The following is an 18,052-nucleotide window of genomic DNA, read 5'->3' as shown; positions in this document are numbered from 1 at the left end:
AGATGGGCAGATTAAATTTGGAATTTTAAAGCGGGCCAATTGGAGTCGTTGTTACATAACAATTACAATAAAGAGTGGAAGCTGGTCCATTCTGGTCACTAGCTGAAAATCACAATGTAGAAACGTTGTCTTTTATGTTATATGTTAAGGAGTGGTGGAAAGTAACTAGGTGCTAGGTATCTTGACCTTTACTCTAAAGAGGTATTTGTTCTTTATTGAGTTTTTCCATTTTATGCTACTCTATTACATCCCAGAGATGAAAATCATACTTGTTACTCCACTATTACTCCTCTATATTTATTTTATTACTATAGTTACTTTACATATTATACGTTTTTATATATATATATATATATATATATATATATATATATATATAAAGCATGCCATCATCTTGTAAAATATGGTGCATTGTTTTATATGAAAATGCCCAACACTATAAAGTAGCTAAAATTAGCTGGATAACCTGCAATGCTGCTTATAATAAATATAATATAATAAATAATAATCCAATACTATATATATTTTTTAAATAATATAGCATAAAGGGCCATTCTAGCATAGGCGCATTATGTACCTTATCTTTAGATACTTAAAATATTTAGCTTTTAATAGTTTTGTATGTTTACGTAGAGTAAGTAGCTATGATTTTGAATGATGGACTTTTATTTGTAACTGAATATTTTTACATTTACTTTAAAATATCTGAATTCTTCTTTTATCAATAACTATGACGAGATTTTCACTCACACAATGCATTGAAATAATCAGATAGCCATGAGCTGATAAACACTTTATTCCCACACTGTCATTAAGCCTTTCAGACCTTTAAAGTGAGCAAATGGAATCAGCGACATCCTTATGAGGGAAGAAGAAAAAGCCCTGAGGCCCAACACACATGCTGAACTCTCCAATTTCCTGACGTTCAACTAGTGAAACATATTTGCCTATCCATTATCAACTCTAACAGCAGTGTCCTTAACTTTATTATGGCGACATGTAGGGCATGGCAGCCACATGGGACTTCACAGAGCATGAAAAAAATGGGCTGCACAGCTGATCCGGACAAAGACAAAGGCTGACAGTGTTCTGTTTGCAGGCTACTCCAGCAGCACAATAGAAGATAGGACAATAGGACTCTTTTGACCCACACTGTGGCGAGGTTTCCCTGGTTTCAGAGAGGAGCTATTGTATAAAGAGCCTGTGCACCCTCATCCAGACAATGGAGAACTTAAACTGATGTAAGTGGGACTCTGCATAATGTGAGGGTAGACATAAGGTTCATATTCATTTAATGCAATTTGTTTATTAAACACATACCACATTATTAATGCAGCATGAAGATCTTATTGATTTGACATAAAGCGTGATTCTGCATCAGAAACTAAACTCATGATTACAACTTAAGTTTTCCCAGCTATACGCAATTGCTAATATAACATATGGAGGGTATTTTCCCACAAAACAACTCACAATATGAATCTTTCTGGATTACATACATTTATAAGCATTCACAAGAATACAAAACTATTTAAAAAGATTACTGGTTCACCAGTAAAATCAACCAAAAAAAATCACTTGGCCCACTTGAACTACTAACAGTACACTCTCCTCTGTGCAGGACACTGTTATAGCTTAAGACACACATGCAGTGCAGTGTTGTTTTTTTATGAATGGCAAAGTGAAGAGAGAGGATTTCAGATCAATGAGCGGTGAACAAAGCTCACTGAGGTGTTATAGTCTGCCCGAATTAATAAATGCATGTCTACTGTATCGTTTAAGATGCTTTTGTGTTGCCTTATATAATTACAGTCTTTGTTGTATTGCTCTGCATTGTGTGCACTGTAACTTTATTACACTTTTTTCTATCCAGATTTTTCTAATAATTAATAATAATGATATTTTGTTAAAGCATTTGTATGAACTTTCACCGCTAATTCTTTTATCAAATGTGTAGTTGCAGAACCAGAGTGACTCCAAAAATTCAGCAGAAGAGAGATTATGAGCTCTCGTGGCAGCAAAATGTTTGGCTGGATTAGGACATCACATGAAGTCCAAATTCAAAGCCCAGCAGTGTTAGGATTAGGACAGGTGGAAATGACTCTGCAGCAGAATATGCTTGTGAAACAGGTTTTAAACACTTCTTCATGCAAAATAATATATATTTGATTCATAAAGGATTCTTTAAACTGTAGCTGAGTTGAGAGTTTAAGAGGATCACTCCCTACTCCAGGTTGTATAAGTGGATCTGGCACTGAGTTTGATGACTGGATGAAACCCAGAAGCAGTCAATCTATCAAGCCCTCTGGCCAGCCATTCCCTAATTGGAACACAATGAACACTGGAGAGGATGTTCTTTCTATTTGTGTACCAAGATGCGTCAGTGAAGCTGTATTTATTAAGTTCCTAACTGGGATCGTTAAGCGGTCTGCTAGCTAAATTCTGGTCAAATAAATGTTCTACATTTTAAATTAATGCTGCTTCATTTATATTAGAAATGCAACAGAAGCACACAAATTTTTCAAAATAATGTAGCTTTGACGCTGTTCAAGATGGGAAATAAAAATGTTGCTTTCTTACTGAGAGTTAGAGAATATCGATATTGGCCTCATGTTTGTATGTTGTATATGAAGCTAGCAGCCAGGAAACTGTTAGCTTAGCCTAGCATAAAGACTTAGAGGCGGGGGAAGCTAGCTTGGATCTGTCCATAGTAAAAACAAATCTGCCTTCCAGTACTTCTAAAATTAAAGTTTAGGGCTCCAGGCAGTTGCTACACCTGGCCAAACTAGCTAGCTTCCTCCTGTTTCACTCTTTATGTGAAGCTAAGCTAAGCTGCTGGCTTCAGCCAGGCCTACATTAGATTTATCATCTCATCTAACAACAACTCTCAGCCAGAAAGTGAATTTGCCAAAATGTTATTTATAATTATTTTAAATATAAAGCTACAGCCAGAAGATGTTGAGCAAAGCCTAGCATAAAGACTTGTGAAACAAGAAATAGCTAACCTGGCTATGTCCAAATATAACAAAGACTGCCTCAGAGCACTTCTAGCTCACTAAATGATGTTGTTTGTTTAATCTGTACAAAAATCAAAGTGTAGAGTCCCCAAAGTAATTGTGCCAGGCTAGATGTTTCTCCCTGCCTCCTGTCTTTAAGCCAACACCTAGCGGTAGCTTTATATTTAACAGATATAAGAATGGAATCGATCTTCTCAGCTAACTCTTGGCAAAAAGGCAAATTAACGTATTTCCTTAAAGGTCAAACTATTCTTTTAGAGGCAGAACAATAAGATGAGGTTTTGGGAGTAGGCCTAAACATGGTCTATCTGTTAGACTGGTGATGTGAAATTAAATCCCAATGCTCTGTCTCTAACCACAGGCTTCATATGTCAATGCATGAATGTGTGGCCATTCAAATGTACAATTCCCGTTTTGTTCCTTTTGTGCTGAGCACAGTTTACCTGCAGCCTACTTTCCGCGGTTGGCCCTATCCTCAGTTCCCCTGACAGAGCACTACAAAGCCACAGCATGTGAAACCTGCAAGGCTTTTTGTCCCATCTCGCTTTCACCAAACACTGCATCAAGGTGAAAGACAATGGCCTCTGGGTTTCCAGGGCAGTGCGGGGGGGCATCAGTGCCGGGATAAGTTAACCACTGCCGCCAAGTGCTGATATTTAATGATAAGGACATGGGGTTGCAGTCGGAGGTACAATGGGGGTCTTTGTGGCTGAGGCTGCACAGATAGCACCCAACCAAAAAAAAGCTGTATGATTTGTTGAGTTTCTTCCCTCTTGCTTATCTCACTCCTCTGCACCTTAGGGGTCAAAGACAAGTGATAAAACCTCACTGAATTTAGCGTTCCTCTAAATGTAGGCCTATTAGGGAAGGTGTTGTTTAGGACTACGAGCGTAAAACCTGAGAACATTTTGAAAGCACAACATGAAATCTGAGCGCTCCAAACCTCCCAGAACTCATATTATCCAAATAGCAACTCATTTATCAGGTCATTTAACTTGGAGAGGCCTTGTAGCTGGAGCTGGACCATTACCTTTGGCTTAGAAACGTGTCTGTAAAAAGTGAGGAAAACACATTTGATATTTGAGTAACACAACAGTTATGATATGACTTATGACATACTGTGTTTTATTTAGCCATTAGTCACTTCAGACCTTTGTGGTCTGTGTGGAGCATTGAAGGGTCTTGGGTTAAGAGACGTTAATTATTGCACCATCTTAAGTTGGAATGTTGTATCCCATTGTAACCAATAAACCCTCCAACATCTTTACACTGAATAACCCGTGTGTGTGCATGCGTTCCTGTTACGTGATGTGTTGGCAGTTTGGAGTTTCAGGTGATTAAGATTCAAGAGCGCATAGCCACATGCTAACACTCCCCGAGTGCACGCTGTGTGAGGTGAAGCGTGTTGGTCTGTCTGTCGAAATGCACAATTGACTCTCTTAATCACCCCAACGATGGCAACAGAACATACAAAATACCTCTGTGTGTGTGTGTGTGTGTATGTGTTTGTAGTTCAGAGCACTGAGACTGCAGTTATTATGATGTCTAGCCTTTACAGTGAGCATTCTCCCCCAGAGATCAAGGGATCGGAGTTTAACTGCAGCATTACAAACCTTGTAAAAACACAACAGTTGAGTACGATTCAGTGAAATAAAGAGAATTTATTATTAGGTATTGTAATTTAGGATTTTTTTTTTGAAAGAACAGATGGGTTTTAAAAGGCCAAAATAAATTTGTCCTTCAAAACGTTTTGTTTTTCTTCAGTTTGTACTTGCTGGAGCAGAAGCGACTTGTGATGGCTCAGTCAGTGTAATTTTCAACATAATATGTATAGTTTACCTGTCTGTGAGATTGCATTTCAATGTAGAAATTGTTATGTCAGCATTGCCAAACTCCCATGTACTTAGTTCTGATTTCCAGTAAGGCCTGATTAAAACTGGTAACAAATAGATACAATGTGGTGAGGAGCCGCTGTTCGGCCTGCCTGCTGCGCTCACTGTTTTCCATGAGTCAGAGTGGGCGTCATCCGGGCACGGGGATGCCAACGTCCATAAGCTCTCTCCATCTGTCACCAACAGTCCTCTTCTGGTGGCCAGCATTTCTTTCTTTGTTCCCATGTGCATCACAACAAAATACAAAAAGGAAGAGGATGAGGCAATAATTACATCACATTTAAATTTTTTTATTTAAAGACATTCTACAACCTTCTGGAAGGTTATGACTGCCTTGCGTTTCAATTTAAAGAACTTACAAATTTAAAGGTACATATAAATATAAATACTTTTTACTTCTGAAACACATGGCACATTTAAAAAAAGTAGTACAACAACTGACTATTACGGGAATAGGAAACAAAAATAACCTTATTGCTGAAGAAGGTAGACAAACCGCTGCTAATGTAAAACAGTGCATTACTTCTTAAACCTTGTATTTCATCTTCCCAGTCTTGCTGATGACACAGATATGCTGAAAGAGAAAGACAAATTAGCGGTATGTTTCAATCTTCGTCCGAAACCTTGCATCTGATGATGGCAAAATATTTGTTTTAGATCACCCTGCCCTATGGGGAATTCCAGTATTTTCCAAGAGCCTCAATATGCCATGCAGAGCACGGAAAGATGAAGCTTGCAATAATTTGAAAGCAAAGAAGGTAATCTGCAAAGGTATGACACATTCATTAATCTAACTTTGGGCGTCCCAGGGGTTCAATTCATATTTCTTCTGTAGGATAAGGACAGATAAGAAGGGAAGCTTTAACTCTGCCTGATAATGAGAGCCTAACCTCCACATTCCACAGGTCACCCATTTTCAAACTTTTGTAATGAATACCAACTCCCTCAAATATGCACAAGAGACACACAATTGCACAGTAACATACAGTACACGCAGCACCAACACCCATGTGAATACACACACGCACACAAAACTATGGGAGTCGGTCTTGGCTTAGTGTTTGACATGAGTCAGAGGTAAATTTGAGGCCACGTCCTTACAAATATAAAAATGGCAAAGTTCACATAAGTTTGCACTTACTAATTTCAGACAGATTGCAGAATCTGGCTTGAAATAAAATGTCAGGGGCGCAATAAAGAAAACGGAGGATAAATAGCCCTCCTGACCCGAAGCTTGTAGAGGAGTAAGATTGGTTTTAAGAACCAGGGAGATAGTCAGCAGAGAAAGCACCAATGCTTTTCAGTTGCAAAAAGTGTTGGATTTCTTTGCATGGTGGAAAAATGCAAAAATGACATGGAAAAATGTTTTACTTATGCTGGATTCACAATACATTAGATGGTCACTATGTATTGGTATGTAAGTTTATAGTAAGTACTGGACAAATTAAACTGGATGACTGCACTACGCAGAAATCATGCACACAGGTATAAGTGATTTGGGCTGCTTTGCCTATAAAGTTTGCTCAGACAGGGAGAATACCTGTTGTGTGAGTTTAGGTCTCCCCACACACACACACACACACACACACACACACACACACACACACACACACTTCCACCTGTCTCTCTTGCTCTTGTCGTTGCTCTTTAAAAGGTCACGTTCTGTGTGCAGCAGCAGTAGACTTACGTTCAGGTCACGGAAGTATTCATTGTAGTCCAAGGCATAACCAACAACAAAGTGGTTGGGGATTTCAAATCCAACATCTATCAGAGCAAACACAGACATGAATGTTAAAAAGTAGCATGAGGTGTGTACATTCTGAAATGTTTTGGGATTAGAATGACATAAGAAAAATTTCATATGACATGCAACAAAGGTCAGAATCAGGGACATCGGGGTTATATCCTACTGGACGTCCCTTAACTCTTAAGCTACTAGGACATCCCAGAAATTGATATTTTATCAATGGACTTCAATAGAGACATTTCTACAGAGAGGAAGGACCTGGGTGTCCAAATCACCAAGCGGCTTCTTCTTGACCGAGGCATGTATGGCAACGTGTATATGAATGGGAATGTATTTTGTTTGTTTTGTTTATTTTGTTTAGTTTCATATCTTGTATATAACATACAGAAAATGAATAACAATTAATGTAATAAGATTGAGAAGATTCTGAGGTACCTAAGAACAAAATAACGATTAAATAGAATGTAAAAAGGGTAGGTGTAATAAGCAAATGCTTCAGCCTACACCTTTTCGGTCAGTATTAGAAACAAGTTAAGATGACACTGTATGAATTAAGGTGACACTTTTTTATTTATTTATTTATTTTTTACCATTAATGTTATTTATGTGATGTGTATCTATGTGATCGAAATGAACTAAAACTAAACTAAACTAAACCGTCCTCAACACAAGATGAACCTAATTTCTGCTGTTTATATCCACATTGTCATTGTTTCAGTTATGCATCACAGTATTTACTTATGGAGGCTTATCATGTTGGAAAACATTCATTGATAATGAACACAGTACTGCTATTATTTAAACTACAAAGTGCAGAACCACACTTGCTAAGCCAGTGGTACCCCAAAGTGGGGTCCTTGGGGGGATGGGGGGGAGGTGTACCAGGGGGTCCCCAGCAAAAGGGGAATCATTTCTTTTGATAAATTGAATTTGTATAGCGTTTTTCAAGGACTCAAAGTCACTTGACTACAATTTCATCCATAAGTAAGCCACTGACAGAATGTCTGACTATTCGTCATTGGGTTTCATACACTTTCTGTAATAACACATCTTAAAGCAAAAATCCTATCAGATGTGGTCCCCTGGAACAAATTAAATCAAATAGGGGGTACGTAATCTAATTTGTGTCAGTTTAGAGGTCCTTGACTTGAAAAACTTTGGAACCACTGCGCTAAGCAACCGCGTTGAGAAACACTGGAAAAACATGCACCTGATTCACTGCAGCTGACTAGCAAACGTTAGACGCTGCACAATAAAAGATTATTAAGCCCATACAATTGTTATAATGTGAGAGGACTGGGTACTTACAGTCTGTCAGACTGTCAGCCATGTTAGGGACCCTCTTCACCAACAGACTGAAACACATGAAAGACTAACTTCATTTCCAAAATGCTTCAGTGAGTGCAGTACTGCAGTAACTAACCATGACCTAGGACTTATCTCTAGTATAAAAAGTATTCTTTTAATTAGAAACATTTCACCATAACAAATACCAAAGATAAAACTTACATTCATGCAGCATGCTAATTAAAAAAGCTTTACACATAAAAGAGGAGATAAACTTTCGACATAAACCATGCGCCAGGAAAGATGTTTATCTTGTTTCTGTGCATAGGAACAGCCCACGGACCCGAGGTAGCGACTGTGGACAAGCGATATCTTCTTCTTTGTGTTCGTCACACGCTTGGCATTTCCCACTGGTGGGGAAAACAAGAGATGACAAACTGGCTCACCCTGAGACCTTGACCATCTTGGGTTCAAAGGTCTCCACATGCTTCAGAAGGGCCTTCATGGTCTTTCCTGTGTCAACTATGGCCTTAGGGAAGGGAAGAGCAAAGGAAAAGAGAGAGATGAAGAGGGAGGGACTTGGGACCTTTGAGTGCAGAATGCTTTGAAAGGGGAGAAAAATGACAGACAAATATGCAGATTGTAGGATTAAAAAAACCTGTTCTAACTTTATGTTTTTACCTGCTTTTCCATGTGCAGGGAGGGAATTATTCCATCATTTTAAGATGCCTACCATTCCTTTCTTGGAGTGAACAATCTTTGTGATATTGTGCTTATGTGTTTCTGCCTTGAGTCCAGAAACTTTCACAACTAAAATATGAACTCAAAGGTTTTCTTTTTGTCTTTTTGTAGACCAAAAACAAAAGAGGCTCTCACAAGCACAATGGCTTCTCAATCAACAAGACACCGAAAGAAGTGCAAACAAAACACGGCAAAGGCATCAAACAAGGTGAAAATTTGAAGGATGTGCTTGATAGAATTAATTTAGTTTAAAAAGAAAAAAAAAGAAACTACCGTGCAAGTCAGAGTGGATTGGAGAAAAACACTCACCTCAACAATGAGCACACTCTTGGTAACATGTAAAAAAAAAAAGAGAAAGACTTTAGCAAAACATCACCTTTGAATTTTAACACGGTTCAAGCGAAGTGAGAATAAAGGCTAGATTGTTTCTGTGAAATTTACATTTCCAACAGATGGTATCTATAGCAACAATGTTGGCAGCATCTTTAGGGCCTTAACAAAAACACAGAACAACTCATTCTCTCCTGCCCAGTAATGAACATCTGTGTCTACAGTGAGCAAAAGTCACTTCTAAGTGTCCGGGTGTTGCACACTTTCCCTGCTGCAGGGTTTCAAATGACTCCTTGTTCCCTTGGCCGGGTGTATGGGGCTCTTTGTGAGACTAGTGGAGAGTATCTATGGTTTGGGGAGAGTGATCGGAGAGAATGCAGGCGCCTGGCCAATGTTCTCTCGGTCTACACCTGAACACTGTTACACAACACTCAGAGAAAGCCGACCAGGACGTGTAAAAAAAAAAAAACTCAAACGTTACTAACCTGTCTTGCTGCATGCTGCAGACTGTAAAGATACTATACAGCCAGTTGGACAATAACTGTGCATTGGTAGTTAGTTGACTGTGTATAGCATCATTGTTTGGGAATTTATCATTCTCCTGGGATCCCTGGATCACGAGTCTTGTGTGCTGAAACAATCAGTCCTGAGTTCTGAGTTCTGACTCTCGCAAAAACTTTGTTTTGCCTCGTTGTGGCATTTCACTCAAAACCACAAATGTTAACCTCATGGTGGCGCTAGATGAAAAGTCAGGGGAATTCATCAAAATCATTAGGGTTCATCCTCTGGGCACCATGAATCTCTGCAGAAAATGTTATGGCAATCCATTCAATAGTTTTTGAGATATTTCAGTGTTCAGTTCACTAAACTGGTGGAGCGACCAACAGACCGACAGACTGACAGACTGCCATTAAGCAACGATGCTAGCATGGCCAAAATGGTTTATAATTAAATAAATAAATGTCAGGGCAAATTGAAAAATTGGAAAATGAGATCAAATGGTTCGGTTTCCATTTCTTTGTAAATATAAAGCCTCAAGCAGCAACAAATCACCTCTTCTTCTGAACAGAAACAGGTATTTCATCCATGCTCCAAAACGTCCTTCCTTAGGAGTTCACACGCTACTTCACATTTAAAGCTGTGCTAAATTGATACTACTCCGATTACCATTATGACGCTTTAGGATAAAGACATCTGTGTGCTGCAAATTCACCAACAGTAACAATTGCACGAGAAACTTTCAACAGTGCTGGTGAATGCTGCTGGCCGGGATTCAACTCACTGAAACCAGAGAGCCTGCTGATGCCACCTCACCCTCCAACATAACATTTACTTGTTCTATGTTGTCTTTACGCTACAGATTAATAGATTTAAAGGGAGCAGTGGCAGTAGAACCACACTCACAATCTACAGTACCGACAGTACCGGGAACTGAGACTCAACAGCGTTTCCGTGTAAGGCTTTGCGGGAGGTTTGCATTTGATACCATCAAGGTGAAGGATTGTAACAACAGTGTGGAGTGAAATTGGAGTGATTCATGTTTTCTGTGCAAGGTGGTGGTCAGCCTTTCTATTTTTACTCCCATTGACCTTTTTACCCACAGCTAAAAATGCATCTTAGCTACAACGCATGCTGACATCTCAGTTAAGGGAATTTCATCATCAGTCTTTTTTAAGTAAACGTGTGTGGTCATTTATGCGCCGAATAGGTGAACTTTATCTCCTGTGCCTATCTCAGAGAATGATTTAGTGAGGAGGGATCATTCCTACAGATTCCTCAGTCCTCCATGCAAGAGCTCAACAGGGATGAACAGTCAGTAAATCTGCCCTGTGGGAACCTTCATTTTACTAAAACGTCTGATTCACGGCCAGGCTGTGGTCAAGGGCAAACCACTTTAAGAAAGTGACACTCATGAGGTGTGCACAAAGAGGACGGCTGTGAGGAGAAAGCTTTAAAAGTTCAAGTACAGGGGTGCGTTCTGGTCAAAGGCAGGTTTGGGGCAATAAAAACACATTTTGAAACACTGTCACATATTAATTAAGAACGAAAAATGTGTTTTTATTTTGTTATTTTTGCTACAAATTCAAAGTATTCTCAGAGGGAAACTCAGGTCCATGAAGATGAAGTGAGTTTCCTTTTCCTTCACGTGTACCTGACAATTTAACTGACAGCTCCCTCTTGAGGCCAAGATAGTTTTTCTTCAAAGAAATGAAAACACTGACAAAGAATATTATATTATATCCAAAGATAAAGTGGGGACACGTATTTGCACACACCTTTCCACGCAGGAAAGACAGATCTCGGCTTCCTATGATGTGCAGCTCCTCTGTTGATTGGTCATTCTGGGGAGGAGAAGACAAAAATGAAAGGATTTAATCTAAATAAAGTATGTAGTATGTGGTCAATTCAGTGCTTTTTTTGTTTTTATCACACCGATTTCTTTATCGGTCCAATTTCTTGCACTTCAGCTTCTCAACAGTTTGTTTTCATGATATCAAGATGCATTTTTTTTCAGCCAGGAATGACGATAAATGGTGTGTCACATTGAGAAATAGCACGTTTTCTCAAGGACATGCAACTCTAGCGTTTCTGTTGGCTCTACTGGACAGTACTCAAGAAAGAACTGTCTGCAGCATGAATGCAAGACAGAGGCACACAGGGAGATTTATTGTACAATGACTGTGAGTTCAACATAGTATCCTGACCTGAACGTAAACAACGCCAGGCTCTCTCGGTCCCATGTGGGAAGCACAGGCGAAGCAAAGCTTTGAAGGACGACGGCTTTGGAGTTAGATTTGTCGGCTACAGATGCATCACTTGGATAAGAGGAGTATAGTGACATGGTCAAAATCCTGGCCCTGGGGGCAAATCACATCATTCCCATCATGACCTGTAAGATTATCTAACAGCGCCATCATCACTCAGACACTGTCCTCTAGCGTAGTCATATGGCAACTCCTGCTTGCTGGCGTTGTTGTTAGTTGACATGAAAATGTAATTCTTTATGATTGTTTTTATGCCTTTGTACAGCCTTGTTACTATGTATTTCTTTTTAGACAGTGTATCTTTTTAAGACTGCTTTAAAAATATATATTTTCATTTATTTATTAGTTAGGTTTTAAGCCTATAGCCTTTAATTGTTTTGTGATTAACACTTTTTTTTGTTCTTCTATCTATGGTGTAGGTATCTGGGTGTCAAGCTGCTGCATACAATTGTCCTTACAGGGATAAATAAAGTTGCATTGAAATCAGTTGACTGCATTATTACTTGAATAATTGTCATGTAGCTCTGTCAACTCCCATGCTATATTTTGTCCTATTGGGCAGTAGAAAATCTTATTTCTTTTGCCTTTAAGAAAAATTGTAACATTATAATATGACCTCATTGTGGTGACAATGCAAAAAAATGTATAATTCTATAATTTAATTCAGGCTGTCCTTGTAGCTATTTAAACCTCTGTGAAAGCCAATTCTTAGAAGAAAAAAAAAGAATCCTCTCCTGTGCTGTAAAGGGAGAAAGGGAATGTTTGGATTTGCTCTGTGCCAAAACGCACTAAAGAATAATAAGTGACTGTGGTGACAAGTGCAAAGCGACATCACTGTAAACATTACTATATCATTCCCACTGTTAATTCCCCGGTTTATACATTCCAGGTGTTAGACAGTGTCATAAGCTGTTTATCTTGGCAGCTGCAACAGCACCAATTAGCAGTGTGGTATTTTCATGAGCTCTACCGTGGCTTCACAATCAATCCTCCTTGAGGTGTTCTGCCTCAATGTGCTCTTCCCTCACTAAACATGAACAACAGTGACATCTGGTGGCTGAGCCGAAAGTCAGATGCAACCTATGCAATATGCACTACACCAAAGATTGTCTCTAAGATTTTTTCAAGCTACGCCAAAGGTATGAACCAGGGTATTTGTTGAAGAAGTCCCGCACATTGTCCATTCATTACGCATGCAAATACTTTATTTCACAACGTTTCGGTCACACAGACCTTCCTCAGGTTAATTTGAAACCAGGGTATGAAATGGTATACTTCCCATCTCCCACTCCTTGTTTTTTGTAAGTGTAGGGAACGTCGTGCGAACGGATTAAAAATGATATTTGCATAATGTATTTATTTTGCTAACATTAGATATTTACACAGCCTAATGCCATGTTTAGCATTACAAACTTCAGTTATCTGTGGTATTCGGTACGTAAGTTAATGTTAGTTTAACCCACAGACTGTAATAAGAACAATAATACAATCAATAGGCTATTTTTAGTCTATGGTTTAAATATGTTGCCAGATCTCGCGAGAGTCTGTTGCTGAGAGAGAATCAGGTCTTGGAAAAAAGGTAATTTTCTCATGATTTGTCCGTCTGGGAAATGGGAGTTTAGTGTCAGCATATTTGGAAGATATGTGGCTTGTAAAAAACGGGTTACATATTTACTTTTGTGACTATGGGGCGAAGGAATCGGTTATAACCTGTGTTCATGTTCACTTCTCCCATTGGTATGTGAGGACCTGCAGCTCGTCTCCTCAAGAGGCAGGCAGTGACGAAACCCACGTGACACAGATACAGGAAATGAATTGCACCGTCTGGCTAAACCGTCTGTTCCTGCTCCGTTTTCGTTTTAAAACGAGATACCGGTGTAAACAGAACTTGACAGTTTGTTAAAAAAAAACTAATTACTACGGAGGAATAACAGCTATGGCCAAAAGTAGGTCGAGAGATTTCCTTGTTTGGACCGACGACGAGGTGGAACTGTTACTGAAAGTAACACAGGAGTATAAGGAGGACAGGGCGGCAGTAAACGTAGATTGGGAGTCATTGCAAACGAAATATGGCGACATTTTTGAGCGGTATCAGGAGAATTATCCATCTCCGGAGGAAGCCAAGGCAATGGGAAAGGAGTACCCACACAGCAAGAATGAAATCACAAAAGGTATGGCTTAGCTATAATGTTTTGGCTTTTTTTTGTTGCAATGCTGGCTATATTAGCTCAATTAAACCGCATTGTGTTTTTTAACCTTCCTATGTAGGAAAGTTGTACACCTTTTGTGATGGCGGGGAAGGGTGCCAGATCATTGAGTAACGTTACAAGTACATTTTCATTTTGAGCTTATTTCGATGAAAATTATGGAAGCCCATTTCCGCCAATGTGATGGGGGAAAAAAACATCCTCAAAATGATGACTTTCTATCTTAAATAATGACTTAGTATCTTAAAATAATGACTTAGTATTTCAAAAATAATGACTTAGTATCTTCAAATAATTACTTGTATTTCAAATATGATGAATTATTATCTCAAAATAATGACTTTGTATCTTAAAAATTCTGAGAAAAGTTATCATTTTTTTGAGATACAAAGTCATTATTTTGAGACGTTTCTCATTATTTTGAAATACATAATCATTATTTTGAGATAGGAAGTCATTATTTTGAGAACGTTTCTCATTATTTTGAAAAATAAAATAATTTTCAATGCAAAGTCAATATTTTGAGAAAGTTTCTCATTATTTTGCCATACTGTGTCAAATTCCCAGGAGCAACAAACCTCTATGTTAAATAGGCTTGGGTATCGTTTGGCCTTTTTCCGATACGGTGCTAAAACAATACTTTTAAAACGGTGCCGGTCCTTGAACCTATACCTACCTAACCTATAAATATATATAATATATTTATAATGTATATAATATAAAAAAAGGAGCACAAAACGATGGTTGGCGACATTAAAGAACGGCTTGTTTATTGCTAAGGCCATATGGTCAAACTTAAATGATTAATTAATAATGTAATAACAATAACTTACAATTACTTTTTTCACCAGTAAATTGCTGGTAAACGACAAAAACAAGACCAGATGGGAAAAGGGTATTTTACAATAACTTTGAATGTACCACAAGGCTGGCGAGTTTCAAGTGAACGCACCGTCTGTGTGTTGTTTTTCCGACAACAGCAGCTGCAGTCAGACTGTTACGTCCCAGTGTTGGAATCCTCTACAGGGAAATACAGTCACACTTTACACCGCTTAACGTAAACTGTCAGCTTTTTAACCATTGTGTTTAATCCAGCTACTAGCTAACGGTAACTTAGCGTCCTGTGCAGCGATGCTTCTGGAAAAAAAACAGTCGGGCACTGAAATGAGGAACCGGAATTTTCATTCTTATTCGGTCTCATTACTACTGTTGACGTCGGAACCGGTGCACTATTGGCACCGCGTTTCGGTACCCAACCCTAATGTTAAAACATGTAAAACTGGATAAATATGAAGAACAACCGTTTGAGTTGGCTTTCTTTAAGAACTTGTCTCCAAAAGCACACATACAACACCACATATTAAACTGTTTTGTTTGGTTATGTTTTGTGTTCACAGTTCAATTGGCTACCAAAATTAAGGCCATACGGATCCGATACAGGCAAGCAATTAATTCAGGTAGAAGAAATGGCCATGGGCGGGTAATCCTGCTCTTTTTTGAGCTCTGTCGGTCCATTTGGGGAGGAACTCTTGCTACTCATGCAATATCCCAGGATATCAAGACAGATGACGATATGGCGGTAGAGACCGTGAAATCGATCGGCAGCTCGCCTGATGCTGGGTTGTCGTCCATGCTGGGTGGGGATGGAGTTGCAGAGGATGCCATGTCTGCAGAGATTGTGGGAAGTCAACACCAGAGACTCGATGCTACCCCTAGTGGCTTCAGGAGAAAGAAACTCAAAAGAAAACTGTCCACGGATTCCATTGCAGAGGATGATCTGGACATTCAGAGGCGGCTTCTTCGACGATTAGAAGCAAACCACGAAGAGTTCATGCAGAAAATGGACCGGTGGTCATCTATGATGGACCGTATGAACTCCAATATTGAGCTGCTGGTGCAGCACATTGTGGGTTCAGGTGCCACTGACAAGACTCCACGTTACATATGGGATGCTAAAAATGGGGAAGTGTCTTTGGTGCATGAATGTAGGTGTGGTAACTAAATATTATTTTGATTAATCTGTTGAGAATCTTGTCTATAAAATGTCCCAAACAAATTTTAAATGCTCATTACAAATTTCTAGAGCCTAATTTAGATGTGTTTTGTCCACCTAACAGTCCAAAACCCAAAGATATTCAATCCCTAAAGAAAATTAGGAAATCACTACACCTGAGAAGCTGGGAACAGTAAATATTTGGCTTTCCACTCAATAAATGACAATTAATACATTTTCATTACAGCACTATTTATTTGTAACATAGAAAGAAAACAGTTAAATTTTTTTTTTTATGCCTATGTCAGAATTGATAGGGGGGAGAAAAAGATGGGGAATAACTTGCAAGAAAGGACTTAAACAGTGGACGTTTCAGGTAATGATTAGCGTCTCAAATACTTGGGACACCGAGTGCCACTCAAATAAATGTTCCTGTAATCAGTTCCAGTTTATTGTAGGTCAGGTGCTTGATATCTGCTCTGCGATAACCTCACAGATAATAAACCCACTCATAAAATAAGCATAGTACAGAGCCTGCTTAACTTTATGGTGTGTAGTAGTGTTTTATTATGCTATGCAGTTCACCTACTTGGTAGCTCTTCAGACGGATGAACTCCACCCGGGTCTCCAGGTACTTGTTGGAGTTGCGGCCGAGAACCTTGAGGAACTCCACCAGATCCGCACAGAACTTGTAGCCTCCCTTCAAGACGCACAGCACCATTATGTTATCCTCAAAATCATCCATGACATAGCGGGCCAGACGCTCCACCCTGCAGGAGAAATCGCATTAAGACAAATGCAAATGACCAGGTAATAATTTAAAAAAGAATCACTTCTTTGCAAGTGTGTGTATATGTGGATTATTATAATTTTTTTTTACCTGTTCATGATTACCCCATGTGGAATGTAAACACTCTCTATGTCATCGTGGTAGTGTTCAGGGTAGGTGAACAGGTCCAGGCTGTATCCAGGCCAGTCATCTTTTATCTGGGACAGACCGCTTACCGTTAGGTGTGGAAGTACAGAACTGCAGGTGTTTAAAGTACTTAGTCGTGCAATATTTGAGAAGGAACAGGGAAATCTATGATAAAACAGTATTATTGATTTCGGAAGTGGCCACAGCAGCAGCTAATGAAACATTTTGCCCCAAAAATGCTACAAAATAGGATGTTTATAGTTAAATTGCCAGGGAAAAAGAGATTGAATATGAAGTAAATGGGATATGCACAATGATCGTTAGCCCTTAGCATCTGTAAGCTCTAACAGGGAACTATTATGACTACCATTACGGTCTTGAGCTTCATTATATTGTTCTGGGTTTAGAATAAAAAAACAACAACCTTGAAGGTTCTTTAAAATCTGCTTACTGTTGAATTAATCAAAAAGTTACATCATGAAATTCATTCAGAGAACAGCAAACGTGTTATCTTCTTACAACAACTTTAATAGCTAAGAGAATAATTGCACACAAAATAAATGATTCTGTTGATTAAAATGTGACCTAATTTTTTAAAACTCTGCATTAGTTAATTTGACTGAAAGATCTTTGGGTTTAACATACCACAATTCCCTTTTTCATTCCTGCGTTGTCCATTTATGGTAGTGTGAAAACAGCGTTCACTGGAGTAAAGATTCAGGACAGGATACAGGTAGCAGGGACCTTCTGTGGACATCCACAGAAATATTTACTGTATAAACACTGGACCAAAAAATGAAAGTCTTTCCATCTTTCTCTGAAATGTTATGGTACAGAAAAAAGGTAGGACATAGAGAAACTTCATTAGCCCTAGGCTGGATGTTCATTTGGGAGTAGCATCTCCTGTAACTTAGAATCACAAGTTATTCATGTAAAGCTTCACGCTTCATCTGTCTGTAACTGCTGAGCAAATTTTTTTTAAATCCGTTATTGCCAAAGACTTACTTACAGTTTTGTTGCCTTCTTGTCAGCGAACGTTCACAAAACAAAAAGAGGAAAGAAGTCAAAAGATATCTAGGGACGGTCCTGGTCAGTCACGTGGGCTGTGGGATCACGCTTGAGTCATTTAGCGTAAAAGGAGAGCGTTGTTTTAGTCG

At 38.9% G+C, this 18,052-nt stretch overlaps 2 protein-coding genes across 7 annotated transcripts; one reads left to right on the top strand and one right to left on the bottom strand.

Annotated features, from left to right (window-relative positions):
- Positions 1–778: 778 nt before the first annotated feature.
- On the bottom strand, positions 779–18,033 carry prtfdc1a (phosphoribosyl transferase domain containing 1a). 6 transcript variants are annotated; one of them, XR_005637980.1, is made up of 11 exons: positions 17,905–18,033; positions 17,541–17,642; positions 16,860–16,966; positions 16,569–16,749; positions 11,291–11,356; positions 8,994–9,011; positions 8,390–8,472; positions 7,965–8,011; positions 6,597–6,673; positions 5,380–5,483; positions 779–5,122 (listed from the first exon to the last, which is right to left on the bottom strand). XR_005637980.1 is itself a non-coding variant. In XM_039790168.1 (11 exons), the coding sequence occupies exons 2-10, from the start codon at positions 17,571–17,573 to the stop codon at positions 5,436–5,438; spliced, it is 660 nt and encodes a 219-aa protein (XP_039646102.1). In that variant the 5' UTR covers positions 17,574–17,642; positions 17,905–18,033; the 3' UTR covers positions 779–5,122; positions 5,433–5,435. The 6 variants fall into 6 exon arrangements, 5 of the variants coding, with proteins under 5 accessions (XP_039646102.1, XP_039646101.1, XP_039646103.1 ...); XM_039790168.1 differs by having other exon boundaries at positions 5,433–5,483; XM_039790167.1 differs by lacking the exon at positions 779–5,122 and having other exon boundaries at positions 5,179–5,483.
- Positions 13,541–16,499, top strand: LOC120552274. Its single transcript, XM_039790164.1, has 2 exons — positions 13,541–13,950; positions 15,384–16,499. Exons 1-2 carry the CDS (start codon positions 13,716–13,718, stop codon positions 15,986–15,988), a joined length of 840 nt encoding a protein of 279 aa, XP_039646098.1. The 5' UTR covers positions 13,541–13,715; the 3' UTR covers positions 15,989–16,499.
- Positions 18,034–18,052: the final 19 nt, after the last annotated feature.

The sequence above is a fragment of the Perca fluviatilis genome, chromosome 22 (assembly GCF_010015445.1).
Source record: "Perca fluviatilis chromosome 22, GENO_Pfluv_1.0, whole genome shotgun sequence".
NCBI classification, from domain to species: domain Eukaryota; kingdom Metazoa; phylum Chordata; class Actinopteri; order Perciformes; family Percidae; genus Perca; species Perca fluviatilis.
This window is presented reverse-complemented; position numbering and strand designations above follow the sequence as displayed.